Raw genomic sequence first — 23,030 nt, 5'->3', positions numbered from 1 at the left:
TGAAATAGTTTATCCTAACTTTAGAGATTACTAATACCTTAATCATCTCTCACCAACTACATTTTGTCCTGGGAACATACCATTTGAAGACTAGGACGTTTGTGTTTGCATAGTTGAATTGGATGTTTTGGCTGCCTGCATGTGGCTATATGTTGGAGAGCAATGCTCATCCTTTTAGCAATAAGCTGTAATATCAGACGGCAGAACTTAGACCTTCCTCACCATACAGATGCAATAGCACGGGTGCTAGCATGCCCTGATTGGACGACAGAGAAGGAGTGACTGCGTATGCAAACTTCACATTCACCACACCTTTGCCTAAGCAAACATCCCACCCTTTCAGAACCTTTGTGTATCTGTGTGTATATACACGTAAGGGAGAGGTATGCAAATGGCCTGTGTGTATCCTATTGTTAGTGTAAGTTCTTGAGGGTGACCTCTAGGAGACGTCACTCCTGAACCTGTGACTGACTGACTTCAAACCTCACTTTGTGTGCGGTGTGCAAGTCTAGGCTAGGAAGAGATGAACAATTTCCGTTTTGTTTTTAGAGCACATCCTTAACATTCATTCACCTTGATTTTTTTACAGGAGAGAATTGAAGGTAGAGAATACTTGATTGCTGTCCCTGTTACTTGTGTTTACAGAAGCTTTTGCTTTGTTTTTTTTCAGATTGTCTAGTGTTTGTAATACTGTTTGACAGCCTCCCTCCACCATGGGTGCTGTGAGAACTGTATCTTCAACAATCAATGTATGGCTGCCTTTCTTCTTTTTCTTTTTTTTTAAAGACACTTCTTTATCTAGACATGGTAGGGGAAAGCGGATCTGAATGCTTATCTTACATGTCACGTAACAAACCATTGATTAGCTTTGTTTCTGGCCAAACTTGGCCAGGGAGTTTGTTTGCCTAAATCAAACTTCAAGATGTTTATGGATTTAGAATTTTCAGTTTGGTTGGCATGCAGCCTAACACTGTGCATTGACACAGACTGACAGCACTCAATACGGCTGTTGCTAAAATGCCCCTACTCCGATTTGTGTTTAACAGTGTTGATTTTGAGTAAAATATCCCATTACTGTAAACATAGTTAATTAAAAAAAAAAAAAAAAAAAAAAATTGAAACATGCAGACACTTTCTCTTCACTGTCTTGTCCTCTAGTCATGCAGCTACTTCATTTCACACAAATCGCCTTGTATGCATTTGTTAAGATGTATCTTTTGGGGGAACTGTGGGTGGTTGACAAACTGTTGTGTTTCCACAATGAAATAGGAAGTAAAGAGGCTGGACCTCATTTTATTTATTTGATCTTTTATGGATTATTTTCTTATTGTAATTGTTCAGGTTTTTTTCTTTTCTTGCGGTTGATGTGATGATTTAATAGGTGATATATGACAGACTGTGTTAGATGCACTGAAACTTGTAGTTATGTGTATTTATGTGGGATTGTGAGGTTCAGGTCTGTGTAAACAGAAAGCTGTTTTATTTTATTAAGCCGCAGATTTCCTCTAAAGAAATAAATAGCTGGTTTTTATGAAATGGACATGTGTATTCATCTGCTGAATAGACACGTTGGAGGAGGCCATTTTGTGTGAAAACCACAGGAAGAGCCAAATGCCTAATCAGAATTTGCTAGTCTTCACCGTCTTTCACTGCGCACCTCCTTTATATTAATTGATAATCAATGGTGCTGACCTCCCAGAGCTCCCTCTGAGGGAGTGTTTCTCTACCTGCTTACTGGAACCATACTTAACATCATAAAGGCTAGTATCAACAGGCAAAACATCCCTCTACTGCACATTGGTGGAAAAATATATTCAGTGTTTTTAAATCCACACATTTGTAAACCTGTTGCCTTTTCATCCTGCCAGATGAAGCTTATTTGGATATTTGTTGCTCTGATTCATTGCCACAAAAAGAAATGTGTGTTTACCTCCTAGCCAAATACACAGAAGGTGCCCAGTGGAAGTCCTGAACAGTAGCAGCATTTGTGTTTTCTTTTCCATGTGCGTTTGAAGAAATGGCTTAACCTTTCCGAGGTCTAACTTGTCCTCCATCTATATTTTGAGTTTAATTTGTTTTTTCAGCACTGATATGAAAATGATTTATAGTTGCCTGGTTGTTAACAACTCACAGGTTCTTTTTTCTAGTTCTCGACACTTACATGATACACTGTATATTATTCTCTTTTCTTGTTTTCATGGCTTTAAAAGGAAAGCTAGATGGACATATAGCAAAAGCCAAATGGTTTTAGTTTAAGTGTTCAGGTGAAGATCCAGGTACAATATACAGATGTCCTCTGGATGACATAGATATTCTAAGAGTCAGTATTAGGCTGACGAGCAGCTTCATCAGCCAACACCATAATCAACAAGATATGTTTTTCACTATCAATAAGTAACTGGGCCAAATCAGTCAGCTCTCTCTTGCTTTTTTATGTAAAACAGGAAATGTACTGTTTTAAGTTTGTGAGACTAAAACCAAGCCTTCTACTCACTAAAGAGGCTTCATTGTACCATAATCTCACCTGCTCTGATCCATACTGTACCAGTTTAAATGACGGGACCCGGACTTTGGGCATCTGACAAAACTGGCAGCCTTAAAGCTTTTTAATTTATTGCAGTGTTTTTTCACTCGGTTTCTTTTTTTTTTTATAAGCAAAAATATTTAAATTGAAAACAGCTCATATCAAGAAAATTATCATTGTAAATATTGTTGTGTGTAGTGTTTTAGAAGTTCTTCGAGGTCTTAAATTGCTACAGATGTTAGCATAAAGAACAAGGCTTTGGAGTGATTCGGGGGTTCATCTGGTGCCATTCAAGTGCTAGTGAAGCTTACACAGCGACATCAATGTTTTTACATCACTGCTTCCCAGCACAGCCTTTTTTCTTTTTTTTTATAGTTATTAAAAATATCCTCATACCTAACATTTTAGATTCCTCTCACAATCTCTGAGGTGTTGGACTTAAAATGCTGGAGCAGTAGAAGAGCCATATCATGGCAGACGCAGTCACAGGAAGTTCAGTGTCATTGATTGTGAATGCGATGTCTCTTTGATAGTGACAGCAGGTTGGGTAAGGTGTAGGTCAGAGGAACAGAGCACTGCAGAATAGCGATGTGTCAGCCAAAAACACCGTATGCTTACAATGCAATGAATCACAGGCACCCAAACCAGCGACACAATCCACTCTAAAATTGACACAAATTATTTTTTGTATGAAAGCTTACTTTAAAAATAAAAGATCCACATAGCTCAATTAAAAATATATCTACTCTGATTGTCAGGAGAGCAATTCTCCTTGAATTGAAGCCATTTGAAGCCACTTGTCAAAACTTGATGTCAGCCTTATGTTGATCCGTTTGTGTATCGGCATATTATCTTTTGATTATAAAAATTTGTATGATGGAGATTTTCTTTTATACCATCATTGTTATTGTCAAAGTACACCAATAAAATGAAACTTGTAAAATACAGCACCTTGTTCCTGCTTGTCTTTTTGTTCTGTGTGCATAATGAGGTTAATCTGCTTTCAGTGTGCTTTCCTGGAACCGGTGACCATAACCAAGCATTTCCTCACAGTGTGGTCAGTCTTTATAAGAAGTAATGACAGTAGCTAAGACTAGGTTACGTTCATTGAGTGAGTCCAAGATTGCAAAAATTAAGAATATTTCTCTCATTAACTTCATATAATGGCAGAAACTGTTTGAAAGTCATCCTAAAAAAGGCCATCCTTAACTAAGTTTCCTCATAGTCTGAATAATTAATGCCTGTATGAGCACTGAGTAACTGCACTGTAAGCAAGGATATAGATATTTGATATAGATTATATCGATTATTTTCTGTGTTTGTGCCTCTGACACTGGGCTGTGGTTCTTGTGATCCATAGTAGCCAACAAAACCCCAGCATCTTAGGCCCAGATTCCTCTAGACTTCTTATAATAGTCCCACTTTCCATTCTTATCACTCTGTGTGTGCGTGTAAGAATGTTCACATCCGGAATCCGAGACAAAGATGATGCTTGTTGGGATTGTCCAGCCTGTCACCCAGAAGAAAAAAAACAGCCAAATGGGATGCTTTGACGAGGGGTCACTTAAGATTCATTGAATCAGAGCAGTTCCAGCCCTGTGGCATTTAGCACATTAACTCTGCATATCCGCTAGTCAACAGAAGTGACAGCTGATAATTGAATTATGCTCTCGGAAAAGGAAATCCAAAGTGGCCCTGATGGAATATGCATATGTAATGTATTCCACAGAATTTGTGTGCCTCTTCCTACAATGTTTTTCCTCTGCAAAACATAAGGGAACAGATTGAAATAGCAGTAATTCATGCAATGTACTGCATATGAAATTGTGCACCTCCATTTATCCTCTCTGGAAATGGCCCTGCTTTCTCTCCTGCTGTGTAACAGTAGTTGCAGTGTTTGTGTGTGAGAGGCTTGGCAGAGGCACAGAGCCCGGATGGGGTAGCCACATCTTAATGGAGTCTGTAAAACACAAGGCTTTGGTATGCTAACACCAATGTCACTTGGCTGTCAGACTCACACAGAGGACAGCTCTTAAGATCTCAAGAGTCCTCTCGGGATGTGCATACAACACACGCCAGCACACACATGCCTTATTATTTCATTTACACGCAATCCCTTGAGAGTGCCACTCAAAGACTCTGATGTCATTTGTGTCACCTCTTCCTTTTTGTGCTGCTTGTGAGTCTGTGTCAGTGCACTTCTCCCTACAGAGTGTCTTAAACTGGAATCTGCATCAGGAAATAGCTGAATAACTACATTTATGGCTTTCACTGGATCAGAATCGTGTTGCACTTTTCATCCACACTTCCTCTGCGCTCATTTGTGTGTGTGTGTGTGTGTGTGTGTGTGAGTGTGTGTGTGTGTGTGTGTGTGTGTGAGTGTGAGTGTGAGAGACTAGGCCTACTGTATGTGCTGTCTCATGCATGTGTAAAAAGCATGTGCAAAAATAGAAGAGAAAAGCCCCAATGCTCATGTGATTTGTGTGTGGATGTCACTTGATTCTGTAACATTGTTTCATGGGATTACATAACTATTTATCATGGTTGATCTCAGGTATCATTACCGAGCATTACAGCAATCTGCAACCCCTCCTATTTAGTTCCATTTCATCTCGTCATGCTCCCCCCTCTGCTGTGTCCTCTCCAGGTCCCCAATGGGACAGGGCTTGCTGTTTCCCGAGTGATTGCAGCAGAGCATGCAGCTGCTGTCATGCCCTGGGGTTTAAACTTGCCCTGCTGCTGTTTGCCCAGTTGTAGCTCACTGTTTATGTTTTATTATGTGCCATGTGCACGCTTATCTGAGCAGACATGTATTTTCTCCAGCTCCTGTTGTGACTCCTGCCTGGCAGTTTTTCTGTCAGGCAACAAGGGGAAACAGCCGACGGATGAGGAGCATGTAAACACATCTGCTTCCCATTGTCACATTCTTCATCCTCCATGACACTGCCATGCTCACTTTCTCAATGTCTATCCTTTGCTTTCTTGCCTTCCCTGTTCTCTTCACATCCCTGTCTATCAGCTTTAATGTACCCCTCTTTGGCTCATCCTCTCAGCTCGCCTCCTCCCTTTACTGGCTGTCGCAACCATACTTATCTCAGCGTCTCTGCTCATTTTTCCTCTCTGACGCCATCTCACTGCATCTTTTTTTTAATCTCATTACGTCAATTCTACTTTATTCCTCCTGACTCATGCTCATGATTATCTCACTATCATTCCTCAGTCACTTCTGTTCTCTTATTACAACATATCCATATAACCCTCCATCCCTTACATTTGCTCTGTACTGTCCCTCCAGCCTTCTTATTTTTATGTCTAGCCTCTGGTTTTCATTATGCTATGATTGCTTCATCCTGTTATGGTTACTAAGAGGTGTTGTCTTTAAAAACAATGTGCTTATGCTGTACAGAAGAACTGCTGAGATTGCTTCAGTGGTGCAAGGTCAACTAATTTTTACAGCTCATTTCACTCAGCTTCATACATTATCATCGAGTCTCACCCTAACCCCTTACTCTACAAACACAACAGTATCCTCCACACTTTCACCTAATGACCTCACTTAATCATCTGACCACTTCATCTGACCACAGTTTAGTCAGCTGGTTTGGTTTGCAACTATATGATGCTATTTCAGTTACAATGTTACCAACTGAAAACAGTTTCTGCTATGAATCATTTTGGTTAAGTCAGGGGTTTTGAACAAAATTGAACCTCTCAAACAGAACTGCTTTCTCTGTACAGTCACACCTAAGATTCCTTCACCGAATATGCTTGTCAGCAGCACATATTAATGATACATTTCTGGTCCCCATTACAAGCTGACAGCAAGTTAATCATTGAGAGATGTTGCATTCATAAACCTGCAGACAGTGCAACCTGACTACAAGCTTAGTCATAATTCAAAATCAGTTTTCTCTTATGTGGTGGTTCCACATGCTGTTGGGGAAGGACCGAAACAGTCTGGGCAATCATTTTAAGATCTGTTCAAAGAGTCTTCTTCCGATTAATAAGTGGAAAGTTTTCTGTGTGTTTGAAAAGTTTACAGTTGGAAAATACTAATGTGTAATATGTGTAATTCCTATTGCATTTCAGAATACTTTCAATTCAGATGTTACACAGGTGTCCCTTCTCAATTCTTCATATATCATGTTTTATGCTTTTACAAGGCTTTATTACTTTCATAAGGCTTCAATAGGCTCATACCTAATAGAATTTGAATGTTGCTTCCTAATTAACATTTTTCTTCTTCTTTCTCCTTATTTGTTGTGTGTAATTATTGACATACAATCAATGGACGGAGAGTATAGAGTTAATATTGTCCATTAATAAAAACACAAAGAAAAGTGAAATTGCTAACCATCCAACAACAACAAGCTGCTGCATACAATCCTCCTTACAAGGATAAATAAAGTCATTTTCAAAATTTTACTACAAGCATTTTGAAAAAAAGGTCTACATTGTCAGATTGGAGTGTGTTTTATTAATGCCATGTAATGTGTTGTCACTGTCCCCTAACGGTGAGTTTTGGAACTTCTATGCAACTTGGACCAATGTGGCAGGAAACAAACACAACTTTCAAAGCAAAAAATATGTATAATTTTTACAAGTGCGAAACAGAAGTTTTCAAAATTGTAAATAGCACCATGTTGACTTTCAGTATTTAAAAAAACAGAGTGTGCTTGTCAGTAGAAACCCGTAGCAGCATATTAGTCCCATATCATCCACTTTGTTTAAGCATTTCTCTAATACAAACAGTTAAACATCATAGCAATGCAGTCACTTCATATAAGTTAAAACAAAAAGTTAAAATGTGAAAACAAAAATTCATGATCAGAGGAAATAAAGAAATGCCCTATAGAATAAAATCTCAAGGAAAAATATTGCCCAGCTATACAACCAAAGGCGTGTCTCTGTATTCGGTGTCTTCCTCTCCTCATTTCACTAACCTAAATATCCAAGACATCTGGAGGCACCGGGGTGGACGATCTTATGGGAAATGACGTTTGCCGGTTCATTTAATTTGCATCTATGCAGATGGGATTTGAAAGAGAGAGCAGAGAAGCACAGGAAGTCACTTGAGCCTAATGAATAGCACACATAAGTTTCTTTTTTGAATAAATTCTGTAGCTCAGATGCTACTGGTCTTCTTTTTGGTTGGCTGCTTCCTTGTTGCAGTCTTTGACCTCCCCTTTCAACTCAGCTAGCTGTTCTGAATGGACGGCCAGGGTGCCATTCACCTCGGCCAGATAAGAGTCTGAGTGTCTCTCAAGCTCTGCCCTGATCCTCTCCAGTTGCTCTGCAAGCTCCCCCAGGTTGCTGCACTGGCCCTCTACATGGCTCACCCTGCTATCAACATCTTTCACTTCCCTCTGTACTTCTATTGCTGTGCTCCGGCAGCCCTGCAGCTCCCCAGCCAGCCGTCTCTTCAAGGCCACAAGCTCTCCCTTGAGCTGGGCCAGCCGCCTCTCCCCGGCCCCCAGGAGAGAAGCTTGGTGGCCCACTATTTTGGTGATTCCTTGAACCTGGTTGACTATCTGGTGCTCTCTCTGTTCCCAGGTGGCGTTAGCGTGGCCCACTTCCCTTGCAATGAATCGAATAGAGTCCTTTAGGCCCTTTAGAGAGCGGTTCACAGAGTTGATGTTAACCTTCAGCAGGGTGATCTCTCCTTGGACGGTGCCCTCCGTGTCCTCCTGGACGATATGAAAGAGCAGGTTCTGCAGGGTGTTGTTTAGGTCGTTCAGCTGGTTAGAATGGGTGTCAAGACGGTCAGTCATCTTCTTCCCCATTCCCTCACACGCCTCCTCTACTTCAGTGACACTGATACCCCCTGCTGGCGCTGTGGAGGGTGAGCAAGAAGAGGTGCAGAGGAGCTCCAGATCTATTAACTGTTTCTGAATGCCATCCAGGTCACCCTCCACTCTCCTCCTTACAGACTCGATCTCTGTCTCCAGTGCCGGGACCACCTGACCCTCCAGGAGCGCCGGAGCAGTGGCATTACTCAGCTCCTCAACGGCCACAAACACTCTCTCCTCCAGGGTCTTCAGCTTGTCCTCCAGCATGGTCTTAAAGCCATCCAGACCACCAGGGAGCGCCTCTACTCCATCAGGTCCACCCTCTGTGGCATTAAGACGGCCCTCTATGTCCACCAGGCGGGTCTCAATAAGTGTCTCTATGTGGATGCTCTGATCAGTGAGGGCAGTCTGAAGCTGTCTCTGAGATTCTGTCAAGCCTTTAACTGACTCCTCCAGCAGCAGCACGCGCTGGGAGAGACTGTTCACCTGCAATAGTCAATCATTTGTTAGTAATCGAAAATGACCAGTCATACCTGATTACATCGTAGACATGATATTCTTTCTGTAGCCATGATTGAGTGAATAAACTGTACAATATGTAATTAAAGGAGTTGTTTGATATTTTGGGAAACACGCTTTCTAGCAGAGACTTAGAAGAGAAGATCAATACAACTCTCAAATATTGGTAGTGTCATATTGTTAGTTTTCCTTACATGAAAACACCAGGACTACATTTATTTAAGGACTGTTTACTTGACAAATTGCTTGTTTACAGCATGCTGATTACATCCATGTCATACCTGTCCACAGCAGCTTTCAGTGAGAGTTAGGCCCTGGATCTGAGCCTGTAAAGAGCCCAACTCCTCCCTGAGCCCAGTCTCTCTTCCATCCAGAGACTGCTGCATTTGCTCCTGGCCATCCATGTGCTCCTTGTGGCACTGGTTCTGCACCGCCCCAATCTTGTCGTCACACTGGCTCTCCAGACCGATCAGACGGCGCTCAAAACCATCCAGGATCTCAGCCCGCACGTCGGCCAGCTTGGCGTTCAGGATCTCGTCCAAATAAATAGTGGAGCTTTGGCCAGGGATGGGCCTGCCTCTAGCTCCTTCCAACAGCCTCTTCAGCTGGCCGTCATGACCCAGGACCATCCCCTATGGAAACACAGGTGAGAAGGAGAAAAAGCTAGTATTTAATAAAGGGAAGATAAGGAAAACTGATTAATCTATACAGATACTGTATCAACTGATCTTTGTGCAAGCATTGTGTTATAGTACCTTAATCTCCTCTAAGATGTGAGTTTTGGCTCGCAGCTCATCCTTCACTTCTGTCACCCTCCCTGCTAAGTCTCCAAATCCAGTGAAGCTTTCACCTCCTTCTAGTCCATCAGGAGTCCCATCTTGAATAACCCCAAATCCCACTGTAGAGTCGGGCACACGAGGATTGTTTGGTAGCAGGGACACCAGGATTTTGTTGGTGTCTTCCCTGAAAGATGTGCGCAGTCGCTCCTCAAGGCCAGCCACTACCCCGTTGAGAGTGTCTAGACCCTGGGTGAGGCGACGTAGGTCCTCCTCCATATGGTCTAAACGTTCACCAGTCACTCCTGATATCCCAAATTTGTTTCCTGTATTTCCAAGGATCAACCAGAAAAAAACAAGTAGGATTTCATTTAGAAAGTTTACCACTGAATGATGCAACTTTGAGAGCATTTAAAAGGGAGAAAGAGAAAATGTATGCCCAGGGTTTTACAATAAATTGGTAAGTGTTGGTTCCCACCATAGTTTGGTTTCCCAGCAGGCACCTGTCCTGTTGGTATAGGTCTGTGGTCAGACACGCCGGGGAAGGGTTTGCCAGGCTCCAGCTGGCCTCCCCCAGGTCTGTGGTCCACTTGGGGTCTTTGACCATGGGGGAATCCCTTTATTCCTGGGCGATGGGGCACACCCCCACCATTAAAAGGTGGCATCATGACGTCAGGCAGCGATGTGGGTCCATCGTAGCAGTTTTCTCCAGAGTAGCCGGGACAACATCTCCACTCCAGCTCAGTCACCGTCTTAAAACCCACCTTGTACTTTGGCTTGTAGAATGTCCTGTACCTGAAGGAGACATAACGGAAAGCATGTTTATTATCAGTGTATGTTAAAACTGTCACATCAGACATTTCATTAGAAGGGCTGCATTTGTTTTTGCGAATTTACAGCACAGAGCCAGGACAGAGGATGGGAGGTGCAGATATAAAGGGCTGAAGTTGTTCTTTATGAGATTAAATACAGACTAGAGGGAGATTAGGAGATTAACACAAAGTGTAACGTAAATGATGTGGCATCAGAGGATTGAACCTGGGTGAGCACCCAACTTCAGTGTTATTTTTGTCTAAGCTGAATCAAACTATCTCTCTCGCATGCACACACACACAAACACACAGACACACACACACACACACACACACACACACACACACACACACACACACACACACAGTCATGCAGCTGTCTCTTATGAAAAGAAAATCCACTCCTTTAATTTCCCCCGTGTGTGGGTGTTTGAAAGGCATATAAAAATAATCACAAAATCACATGTAGAAGCTTTACACACATGTTAAACTTGAAATGTTGACTGGTATCCAAATTGTATCACAATACATAAATGATACTATTATTTTATAAGTTGATATAGGCTGGTTGGTGGGCAGGTAGGAAACAAGACCACATGGAACCCAGAATGATCGATAAATGCGGAGGAGCTTCTTTGCATTTTTTGAGTTGCAGAGATTGAACTGTTGCTTGCAGTAGCCGGTTCCAAATATCCACATATATATATTTATAGATGGACAGCATATGATGCTAACACTAGAGGGCAGCATTGATGCAGAGTAGATTTTATGGTACTCCCGGTTTTTGCAGTTTCTCTTGAAGTAATAATTATGCATTTCAAACTTCTCAACCAAGCTCATCAGGACTCAAACTGAACAGCCAAAGGTATAAGGTGGAACTTTAGCTGTTTCAATTATTAAATGTTGTGGTTTTGTTTGAAAAACCTACATGACAACAGGACACTTCTGACCCCAGATGCATTTGGTGGTGTACTCAGCCTTCACATAGGTAGCCACTCCGTCCTGCATGGTGCATGTGATGTTCTTCTGCACAACGTAGGCACAGTAGTTTCTGTGGGGACAGGAGAGAGACATTATAGTTCAACAGGTAACAGCACTGATATATCAACATTGCAATGATCCTTTACATCAAACATGAAAACAGCCCTTGTTTTGCTTCGTCCCTGTAAAGATATTAAGGTTAGACTACATAGATTTTGATGAACATGAAGGGTCTGTTTTAATGCTTTTCATTTAAACTTCATTCTTATATAAGTGAGGCCTGGACACCACATCATGGCTTGACCACTGCATCAGTACACCTGATGTGCATTCTAGTCTAAGTTCTACAAAGATTGTGGTCTAAGGTCACTAATGAAGATCTGTGCTCATACTGCAGTAGATCTGATATACTTTTGAGCAATATATCTCTTCCCAAGGATGATATTTTGTGTTCCGATGTAAATTGTAACATAAGTCCTCACCATGACAACCTTTGTACCATGTAGCAACGTACTGTGGGATCTGTGTATGAGTGCGGCAAGCCATTATTTATTTATCCTCATAAAAGACAGAGCATAAAGCCAGGGTGGAATAAATATATGGCAGTCCATTATGCTGAAGCTAAGGTTGCATTTGAGGCCTGGCTTCAGCCAGGCAGGTCGAGAGAGGGGCCAGTCTTTGAACTCAAAAAGCGTACTAAGGCAAGTTATAAATATAAAATAAACATGAGCAAGAAACAAGAGCGGACTCTGTGGCTGAAAAGCTCAATGGTAGTGATGTTATTTGCTTCTGGAAGGAGGTGAGAGCTGTGAGCAGGGACAGTACATCATTACCATGCAACACAGAGGGAGTCTCTGGGGCTGATAACATAACAGAGTTGTGAAGGCAACATTACTTTGACCTATTTAATTGTGTTAAAAGCAAACGGTATGAGGTTGACCATGTTGTCAATAGTGAAACAGTTGGAATTACAGCCACTGAGACCTATCTAGCCTTTACACAGCTGGCTGATAATAAAGCTAGCGGATCAGATCATATTACTGCAGAGCACCTGAAATGGGCCAGCCCGAGGGTTGCGGTTCTCCTTGCCATTTGTTTTACCGGCTTAATGTCTCATGGGGTGTTACCAGACTCTCTGTTGTCCATTACTTTGGTCATAAAGGACAAAGCGGGAAAGGTGAGGAGTGTGGATAATTATAGACCTATTGCTTTAGCTAGTGTATCATCAAAAGTCCTGGAAAGAATTTTATTAGATAGGTTTTGTATTTATATGTATAGTTTAGACAACCAGTTCAAGGCCAGGCATGGTACTGATATATGTAACTATGTACTTAAGGAAATGGTAGAAACTTACAGAAGACAAAAAAAACTCTGTTTTTATTGGTTTTATTGATGCCTCCAAGACTTTTTACCGAGTTAACCGCCACAAGCTTTTTAAAATTGAGCCAAAGAGGAGTACCGAATAGTATAATTACAATCCTGGCTATAGTTTGTTATGTTATACAATTACATGCTAACATGCTTGCCAGGACGTTCTCCTGGTGTTCTGATACTGTCAAGCTAAACCTCTTAAAAAAGCATATTGCACTGCTTTTTACACTGCTCCCTTGTGGGTTAAATTAAAAAAGTACACTGGTATAGCTGTATCATTTAATTGGTGTCTGTCTTGTGTATCTGTATCTTTATCTTTTGTTGTTGTTTTAGTTGTTTTTATGGACCGTAAGTCTAATAATAAAGGCTATCTATCTATCTAGAGTTTCTGGTTAAAGAACTGCTGCTACTCCACCTCTAGCTGGGTGATGAGATTATTTCTTCTTGACAAATATGTCAAATATAAGCCTCCCTTGAGTTATTGTGTTTTTTGTATATTTTCATTCTGCTCATTAGTAGTTTCCCTCTGCCTTAAATACTGCTTCACTGTGCTTTCTTTTTATAAGCAGCCTTTTAACACCAGCTTTAGATAATGTTGCTTGAACACATCTTTTGTCTATTTTATGTAATCTGATAATAATAAGGTTTAAAAGTCTTCATTTCATATTGCTTTTGTGGTTTGCAACCTATAACCACATCTTACAAGCTTTGAAAGGGTTTTCTTAGAAGAGCTTCATGATGCATTCAGTATTAGCAAGTGATGCTTCCCTTCCCTTAATTTTAAAATCAAATATTTATTTATTGACCCCTCTGGCATAAATCAAATGAAAAAGGATGTTTTTACTGTTCCATGGATTTAAGCAAAAAAACATTTAGACAAGAAACAAGACATATCACCCAGATAGTTCTCATTCATATCCGTAATCCAACACATAATAACTTTATTGTAAGTACTTTGAACAGTTGTTGCATTATGCTGGAGTTGGATCCTTTTCTTTCCTTTCTCCCGTTCATTGCTAGTGCAACTATAGCAACTACTAAATGTTTCCCTGGCCCCCGTGCAACACAGGAAACGATGATCTGCGCTCTTTAGACTCACATGTGGAGCATTTCTTACATTCAGAGGGGAGCATTTAGCAACACATGCAGCACTTAAAGTTGCTCCACAGCTGTTTCAGGACAAATAGAAGTGTTTGGAGGAGCAAGGATGGACCTAGGGGCCGAGGAGGGTAGGCATGCCAAGTTAACAGGTTCAGAGGGCCAACAGGCAGCCTGTCAGAATCTGTGAGAAACCGCTTCACCGCTGCTGCTTTCTACAAACCGCTGACTGCATTGACATCACTTGTGTGTATCTGTGTGTGTGTTTTACCTCTCTCCCTGTGTTGACATATGTTACTCGCGGTGGAAGGAAAAGGGTAGGAGTCGAAATGACAGAGCTCCTTTCATACCAGCCTGACAACCTGCTGCCAGGTCATGCGTTGTTAAGGAAGTGGCTGTTATGACCGGAACTGATGTGGTATGATGAGAATTAAATCACTTTAAACTCAAACAGGCAATTTACTCTTTTCTTTCTGATCCTTGTGGGGGGTTAACACTGATCACTCCCTTTTCTCTCATCCACTGCTCATAGAATACTCAGAGATTTTGGTGCCAAAATAATAAAAGTCACTTTTTTCTTCATTCCCGAAGATGACAGATTTATCAAATGGAACAAAAAGCTTGTATGTGAGAGTTATGAAAAGCATCTACCGCCACCTGAGGATTTATGACAGCTAATGGAGAGCAGTGCATGAGTATGTGTATGTATACAATACAGTAAGTGTGTGACCCCTTCTCACATTACAGACTTATCAGTGGAGTGAAAAGGGACCGTGTTCAGCAATTTGTTTGTCAGGTGCACATCTGGTGGGGAGCCAATGACCTTCAGATTTGCTCACAATGCCTGAAAAGTACAGGAATCCAGATGTACATGGGAGGAAAAAAAACATTCTGCTGGTGTCTAGTTCCGCATCTCTCTTCCCAGTCTGCTCTTTGCCCGTTTTCACAGATCTGTCAATGTCATTTGGGTCTGTGAGTGATATTTTATCCTCAGTGTCTTCCAGACAGAAGGGCTTCTGGTATTTGTGAGAATCAAAGTCGAGAGCTAAGATTAATCTTGGCCCTCTGCGCCGCAGTGTCGGCCAAGGCAACCACAGGTCACCTTCTCTGCGGTGTAAAAACAGATCATTGTAGGACGAATGTTGAGTTTCAACTTGAGAGACTGTGAAAGTGTGTGTGAGCTGAAGAGACACTGACACACTCTCACACACATATTGTACACATGCAGTGAAGGTCTTGGTCCGTTTATCTCACATTCACAGAGACCACACAACTCTGCAGGATGAGGATTACACAAACTTTTGCCAGAAATAAAAACCCAAGTGCTATCTTTAGGGTACGAGAAGTCCTGGTCCAGCATGACCTGACATCAGAGGAATACGGAGAGGAAGGAAAAAGAGAGAGGGGAGTGCTGGCCATTTCTGAGCTATTTTAACGCCTTATCCCTCAACCAATGTGACGCAAACAGACTGGTTTTAAGAGTATAAATAATTTCTGTTGTTTTTTTTAGAACTTGTTGATGACAGATGGGAGCGGTTGGCCACACAGGATAACCCAGTAAGTGCCAAACTGTAAAAGTCACTAAGATCAAATTAACGTCATACACGACTCACATTTAAAAGTAACCAGCACTGGGCAACATACCAAACAACTGCAATTGATGATTATAATTACAGCTAAAACATATCAGACAACTGCAATTTTTTTAATTATACAGTTGCTTGGTGATATTGTAAAGCTTGATCTGATTTACTGTTTGAGGAGAAATTCGTTTTTAACAAGATTTAAAGATGTCAACAGAGGCCTGCTGACCTTTCGCCTGGTTTGGGGCAACAAAGGCATCAAAGGCATGATGAGTTAAATTGAACTTGGGACAGACAAAAGCATCTGTCAGAGGACCTGAGTGAACTGGAAAAATAACAGTGAAGAAGCTCAGAGGTAAAGGGAGTTGCCAACATGCGTAATAAATTCCAACAAGACTGAGAGTCTACAGCAGGAGCAGATAGGCTCTGTGGGGCTGTACTTTGGCTAAATGTAAATGTAAGCATGCTAACCTGCTATTGCTGATGGTAGTGTTATAAGGCTTGCCACGTTCACCACTTTATTGTGTTAGTGTGCTCACATTTGCTAATTAGTGCTAAATACAGCTGAGTCTGTTGGTAAATGTTATTAGTTTTGCAGATATTTGGTAATTAAACCAAAGTATTGGATACATGAAAACTTTGACCTAATGGTGGGGCCAGATAAAATGTCAGTGATCACATAAAATTACCTCAATTTATCCCGATGGGGACATGAATGTGTGTACCGAATGTCATGACAATCCGTCCAACAGTTTTTGAGGTGGTGGACCGATCAAAAACATAACACTGCCAACGTTTGGAGCCAGCAGTCTCTAACGGCAGCTGATTTGTATGCTGTCTTTGACTGAACTTCCCAACCTTATCTAATGTATCTAATGTGAATACATTCCACGTGTCTGATGTGCACTTATCTTTTAAAATGGACCCAGTTCTCATTCAAATGTAACTTTTCCCTTATTTGACTCTTTCACAATGCCGAGCTACAAAAAGGCTTCCTTCAGCTTAAAATGCTAATTGGCCTACTGAAAATTCTCTACACGTGCTGTAAATTTTAGTTTGGTTATGATGATTTTAAACATATTTCCAACTAATTATTTCCCCCAAAAAATACATTTCTCTTTTGTGTGTTGAAACAAACTTAAAATTTGAATCCCAACAACAGCAAGAAGTTGGGTTCATCCAGACCTTTACTGAACCACCCATCCCCAACTGACTCAACACTGATTCAAATTCATCAGTGCATTAAACTTTCCAGCGCAACTCCCACTTTCACCTGACCTTCTCTATAACAGTCTTAACCTCCTTTTACCATGGTTTCTCTTGCCTAACTTTTCTCTCCCCTAAAACACCTCCTTCCCTCTTTTACCACCTAAATATTGCCTTTTTTTCTGTCATTGGAGCGTGTCATTTTTGACTGCTAGTTTGATCCGACTTAAATATTTCCAGTATAGCATTACAGTTCCTAAAACACTTCCGAGCCTCCCAGGAGGAAAGCAGAATTCCCATCTCAGATTCTCATGTGGAGCATTTTTGGCAAATAGTTTTGCTTCTAGACCTCCACCCTCTGCTGGGCCCAAAACAACTCACCTTTTAACCCCGCACACTCCTTTTTCTCATAACATCCCTCTCCTTTTTATTCCTGCAAAATCTGCAAACTGAAGGTAATCTGTAAACTGTTTACATATCTAATCATACCAGCCCTGCTCTTGCCTCTGTTTCTAACATTGTCTTTATTCTTTCTCTTTTGCTTTATCACAACTGTTGTCTCATCGTGACCCTGACATCTCTTGCCCTCTAACTCGCCGCTTTCCCTCCATTGCTTTGCTTTGTGGCACTAAAGGGCTTACCTTCCTCATTACTTACCACTCTTTCACCTGAAGGGTTCCTGACCATTTGAACCCAGGGAACTGACAGATTTATGACGGGAGCAGGCCAGATAGAAAACCATGCAATCTTTAATAGGAACTTTAACAACCATGTTTACAGTACGTGCTAACGACTCTCCTCCAGGGCCCATCTTTTTCCAAGCATGTTTTTAATGAAAGACGTTTCTAGCCAACTGGCAGGTCTGGATGGCCCCATGGTGCAGGATTGATTGGCGTTGCTCTTGTGCCTACTGATCAGGGTTAAAGGAAATACATGATATTCCACTTCACTACGTGATATTATAGCTTAAAGGCAGACCAGTACTTTTACAAGTGCTTAAACTTTGGCTATCAACCTCTAATCCTCACTACAGCAATAAAACTATGTAGATAAACGAAATTATAGCTACTAGTCATTATAGAACCATGTGTGTAAACAAATTATAGCTGCTAGTCATTATAGATATTTTTTAGTTTGTTTTATTAGATTGTCAAATATTCTTTATGTTATTTTGTTGTATTTTTTACATGGAGTAAAGTAAGAGTCTCAAACACCGGTAGCGAAAAAACACCCCAAGAATTTATCCTCAGGCATTTCCCAAAGCACATAATCTTCTTTGGGTGAGACTAGCTCTCAATGTTGAAATCTTGAAATGAAAGGGTTTTAAAACGTAATTTTTAGATTTGTTGGGCTCATTGCACTGAATATGATTTTGAATGAAATCAATAGTAATTTGTGTTGCACGGAAGGTGGCTGCTGAACAAATCAAAACATTTTCTGATAACGATAGGCTTATATATTAGCTATAGAGACCCAAAGGGAAACCGGAAAAAACAAACAACATTTCTCACAAGTCCTAGTATTTTGCGGGTCAAGCGCAAGGGCTTGACACGAGAAGTTGAGGGTCTGTGACTTTACTTCGAGCTCCTTCCGGGTGTCTGAGCTCCTTAACCTTCTGACGGTGAGCCCAGCCACCCTGGAGAAAACCCGTTCAGCTTTTCGGTCACTACCCACAGCTCATGACCCTAGGTCGCAGGTTGAGAATTTGAATGTCGATCGACGGGTAAAATGAAAGCATTGCCTTCCGGCTCAGCTCCCTCTTCACCACAACATTTTGGTACAATGCCTGCATTACGCTACACCAATAAAACGGTTGATTACGCTCTAATTTACCTCTTTGGTTACCCAAGTGAGGCAGTTAAAATAGCGCTTCACAAGTGAAATAAAATAAAAGAATACTTTGCGATTTTAGGAAAAATGCTTAATATCTTTCTTGCAGAGAGTTTGATGAGAGTCTTTTGACTTTAAGTAGGGGGAAAACTGTTAGCCTGACTATGTGCAAAGGTTAAAAAAAACCTGCGTAGCAACATTTAATGTTACATAATTATGTATTGTTTCTTATGCAAAATTAATCATTCATTGACACTACATATCTTATTTATTTTTTTGGGTAAGCTATGCTATTGGCTGCTAGCTTTAGCACCATATTTAACTCTGGGCAACAAAGCAAAGAAGCTAATTTACCAAAGTGTCAAAATAGTCCTTAAAATTCCCTACAAATTGCTATGAGTCCTTAGACAACAAACTTTGAGACATCACATCATGATAAAATGATATGATTGTGTTAAAGCATTATAACAATCATATTGAATTATCACTAAAAAAATCTAAAATATTTAGAGCGTCAGTCTTTTAGATGGTAAAATCTATGTCGCTGAGTGTTTACATAAAAACCGCAAACATTTTGTAGCAGAAAGGTCAGTAAAAGCAGCATGTCAAATGAATATGTGTTAGTGAGGAGCTTGGGAGTTTACTGCCCAGCCTCTTTGATCCTTAGCAGGAGACTGACTCCATTTTTGTCCTCCATTGGACACTCAACACAAACTTACAACAGAAAACCCATCACCTTTAACCTCAACCAACTCATTGACCTTTCCCTCTTTGATCTCTGTCCCATACATCATTGCAAAGCCCATGGATATGTCTTTAATCTGATCAGTGAAGGCATGTGGCATCTGCTGGGATCCTAATTGATTTATATAACATTCATTTATCAATGATTGGTGTATTATATGGCTCATGGCTTATGTTTCACCTGTCATGCATTTTGTAGTATAGTGGTAATGCAGCATGGTAGGAGATGCTTTTTGGGTGCCAGACACATTTTTAAGTTAACTTTTTCCATTGTGACTTATAGACCTTTTCAAAGAATTCCATTGCTAGGCAACAGCCTGGCCCCTTGTTAACACCCTGTCAGTTGATGCCATGATATGCCATGAGTGTGAAATCTAGCTGCCAAAACACAGATAATAATTCAACATGAAGAGAGAAAAAAAGTCTGTGATGCACCAACAGCTGAGAATTTTTTATTTTTCTCACTATAAACCAGACATGTTTTGTCCACATGTCTCTGTGGTCAGTAAGTTTGTGTTTATGAGCTGTAAAAGCACATGTGAAATATTTCACAAAAATATAACTGAACTAACATAAACCCATGCATATAGGACTCACTTAGACACATACATCAGATCTGAACCCTGGACCTCTGCCTCAAAGCATAACATTCTCAGTACATCTGCACCTGCTCTACCACTGAGCCATCCTGGCCACAGCTTGTGTTATTTTTAAGTCCCAGTGACCAATCCAGGTTGACAACAACTGAGCTCATATACTGTATCTGTAGTGGTGGTCTGACACTGACACATCCCCGGGGCCCACTGTTTCCAAGGTGGGTCAGCAATGTCAGATACCTGTGGGAGAACGTTACCAGCTACCAACAACGCGCAATTACAACATGGATTGTGTTGTGTTGTTAGTTTTGAACAGAACAATCTATAACATCTGGTTAATTTCTCACTCTTGGGATTCAGGCTTGGAAATAGGTTAGGCATAAATTGGCATGGGTGAATGTGAATTAAACTCTTTGATGCTTTATCAAAAATGCCTGCCCATCGTACGTTTTACTTCACTATTTTTATAGCTTCAGTTACTTTGCACATTCATATTGTACAAAATATTATTAATAATCTATGATGTGTTTAAGTGGATAAAGGGTGATCAGCAGTGTTCTGTGGCAGTTTGAGTGAAACAGCGGGTAGCTGGGGAGCTGTCCAAAGACATAACAGCTCTCAGGGGAAGCCAAGCAAAAGAGACGGGAAAGGGAGGACAAACCGAAAGAGGCCTACAGACCAAACATCAGCCATCTCTCTATCCAGGCAAAATATATATCCACAAGGTTCTGATTCATCTCACTGCTTCATGGCTTTCAAATAATGTGCATATCTTCGGATTGCTATTCCCCTCTGCTTATGTGCATTGAATGTCCTTGTGTTTTTACATACATCACAGAGCACTGATTCAAAACAGAAGAACATCATTCACCTCTACTTGTTGATACTGGAAGATTTAGTAAGAAAACAAAACAAACTTTCAAAAGCTACTTCAATGCAAACTCAGTTGAGACCGCTGTGTTATTGCTGACGTATTGATTGGAGATTTGGAGATTAGTTGTACCACTCCCTTCAGTCATAGGGTCCCCAGCTGTACTGTGAGTCTTGCCTCTAATTGAGCCCCCCTCCCTATCACACACACACACACACACACACACACACACACACACACACACACACACACACACACACACGCACACCCAAACACAGCGGCTGTGAGGGATCAATACTCATGTCATCAACTCAGCACCCTAACCCTAACCCTCGCTGCACCACAAAGACCAAAATGACGGCTTTGTTTTCATAAAGCAACATGTCATTGTTACTCTATAATGCTTATCGCCAGCCACAGATGGTTTAGGTGTGAACCACAGAAAAGGGATGATGGTGAGTAAGGGAGAAACAGAGAGTCAATTCAGGGATCTGTTACCGAGCCGATGCCCTAACTAAAACCATATTTCTGCAACTCGTGTGGTGACATGGGTTTCTCAGGGGAAATACAGCATGAGGTGGGTCCGTCTTGCAAGTTACTTGGAATGCTTTTTAAATTCAATACCCTGTAGTGTGGGAAGGGAAATAAAATGTGCATTAGCTTCTGTGACTTATCCAAAACAGTGCACTTACTTGTGACGGGTCATGGGCTTGTTGGGTGAATGGTGAGGGTTGAGTCCAGCCTTGTAGAGGTTGTATCTGTTTCCATGGAAAGGGTTGACATGGCCTCCATAGAAAGTTCCTTTGCTGTCCACCACAGATAGCAACTCTCCTAAGAGAAGAAGCTGTGCAACCAGATTACACAACTTTGTGCTCATTGTTTTTCTTTTCTTCTTTTTCTCTCTTTAAGTCTTCAAAAGCACAATTAAGTCCAGAGTCTTGAAAATGCAACTGGCAGGAAAACGGAGTAAAAAAGATAGCTGTAGCTTCCTCAGAGTATTGTGTTGAAGTTCCCTGGGTCACTTGCAGTCTTGTCTTCTTCAGTGGGCCCTGAAGGAGACATGGAGCCCAAACAGCTGTAGCATTAACAACATCTCGCCCTGCACGCCTTCAGTTCGCGCTCTGACCACAGTCTGAGCACATTGGACAGAGCAGAGGGAAAACTAGTGAGGTTGAAGAGGGAGGGGATAGGAAGAGGGGCAAGGAAAACAACACAAAGGTGTGCCAGAGGAGGGGTAAAGAGAAAGAGAAGAGCAGGACAGAGGAAAGGATGAGAGAAGAGTGTGTGAATGTGTCTCTAGTAAAGTTTCAGCTCCGTATACATACACATGCAAGAGTGTGTGAGACCTGCTGACTAGGCTGGAGCCTTCATCTCCTCTGCGTTCTGTGTGAGTGAGGGTGTGTGCAAGAAGCAGCGTGCTGCTCTGCTGCCTCTGAAGGGGCAGGCAGACAGACAGCCTGTATTAGCATATCCCACCCCAACTCAAGTCTGAATGCTCTGCACAAGCGGGGACTGACTAATACAATTTGGTTACTCTTTCTCTGTTTCTCAAACACATACATAAACATGCATATAAACACACACCGCCAGATTCAAAGAATAAAAAAAAGCTCTGATACTAAATTCTGCGTCTCCTGGTCTGCCCCATTTCTCTTCAATCTCAAACAATCTAGGTCTATCGAATCCATTAAGGATTTTTTTACTTTTTCATTACCATCTCCTTTTCTTTCTCCATCTGCTCCGGGAACAGCTTTGAATCAACTTGCAGCCCCAGTGTGCAAGGCCATGTGCATGGCAGCGATTACAACCAGCTAAGGCGCTGCCAATCTGGACACAATGGACCTCCTCCTTGCCTCACCGCGGTCAGTCATTAAAAATCCCAGCCACAGCTTTAGTTGCGATCCACACCCCGACCCCCTGCTTATCCCCCCCTGTCTTACCGCACTTTTATGTAGATCTTGAATTCATGATTAACTGTCTCCTGTGTCATTTAGAAGGTTTGCCCAGGGAATTACGCAAATTAATTCAGTTTTTACAATAACAGTGTCAGTGTCTCCATTAATGTTTGTTGAGCCCTAAAATATGTCTCTGAAACTAAGGGAGACAAGATCGTTGTTTTAATATTTGGAGTTGCTATGTTTTTTATTTAGAAAAGACTAAAATCACAAAAAAAAAAATCTGCTAAAAAAAAATCATTGGCAATTCTAGGGTTAGAGCCCAAGTACACCAGTAAAAATTCTTTTTGCATTCTCAATAGCTCGAAAATAGGTGATCCTGGAAGCTTTTTAACATAGAAACTTTTGTAATGTTGGTCGTAGCTAGTTTTGTCT

The 23,030-nt window shown here is 41.2% G+C and overlaps 1 protein-coding gene and 1 long non-coding RNA gene across 2 annotated transcripts in view; both read right to left on the bottom strand.

The window, feature by feature from the left end:
- LOC117947508 overlaps positions 1–23,030 on the bottom strand; it is a 1,113,976-nt gene that overhangs the window by 218,211 nt on the left and 872,735 nt on the right. The window lies entirely within an intron of this gene.
- LOC117947442 (EMILIN-3) lies at positions 6,990–22,182 on the bottom strand. Its single transcript, XM_034876374.1, has 6 exons — positions 21,393–22,182; positions 11,349–11,471; positions 10,087–10,403; positions 9,588–9,934; positions 9,114–9,464; positions 6,990–8,799 (listed from the first exon to the last, which is right to left on the bottom strand). Exons 1-6 carry the CDS (start codon positions 21,575–21,577, stop codon positions 7,657–7,659), a joined length of 2,466 nt encoding a protein of 821 aa, XP_034732265.1. The 5' UTR covers positions 21,578–22,182; the 3' UTR covers positions 6,990–7,656.

Source organism: Etheostoma cragini, chromosome 7 (assembly GCF_013103735.1).
Source record: "Etheostoma cragini isolate CJK2018 chromosome 7, CSU_Ecrag_1.0, whole genome shotgun sequence".
Classification (NCBI taxonomy): domain Eukaryota; kingdom Metazoa; phylum Chordata; class Actinopteri; order Perciformes; family Percidae; genus Etheostoma; species Etheostoma cragini.
This window is presented reverse-complemented; position numbering and strand designations above follow the sequence as displayed.

Bases quoted from the DNA above. Each gene is read 5' to 3' on its own strand.
- LOC117947442 (XM_034876374.1), bottom strand. From the start codon at position 21,577: ATGAGCACAAAGTTGTGTAATCTGGTTGCACAGCTTCTTCTCTTAGGA. The intron at 11,472-21,392 runs GTAAGTGCACTG...CTGTCCCCACAG, and splicing joins AAGCCCATGACCCGTCACAA to AAACTACTGTGCCTACGTTG. The intron at 8,800-9,113 runs GTATGACATGGA...TGACTATTGCAG, and splicing joins CTGAAAGCTGCTGTGGACAG to GTGAACAGTCTCTCCCAGCG.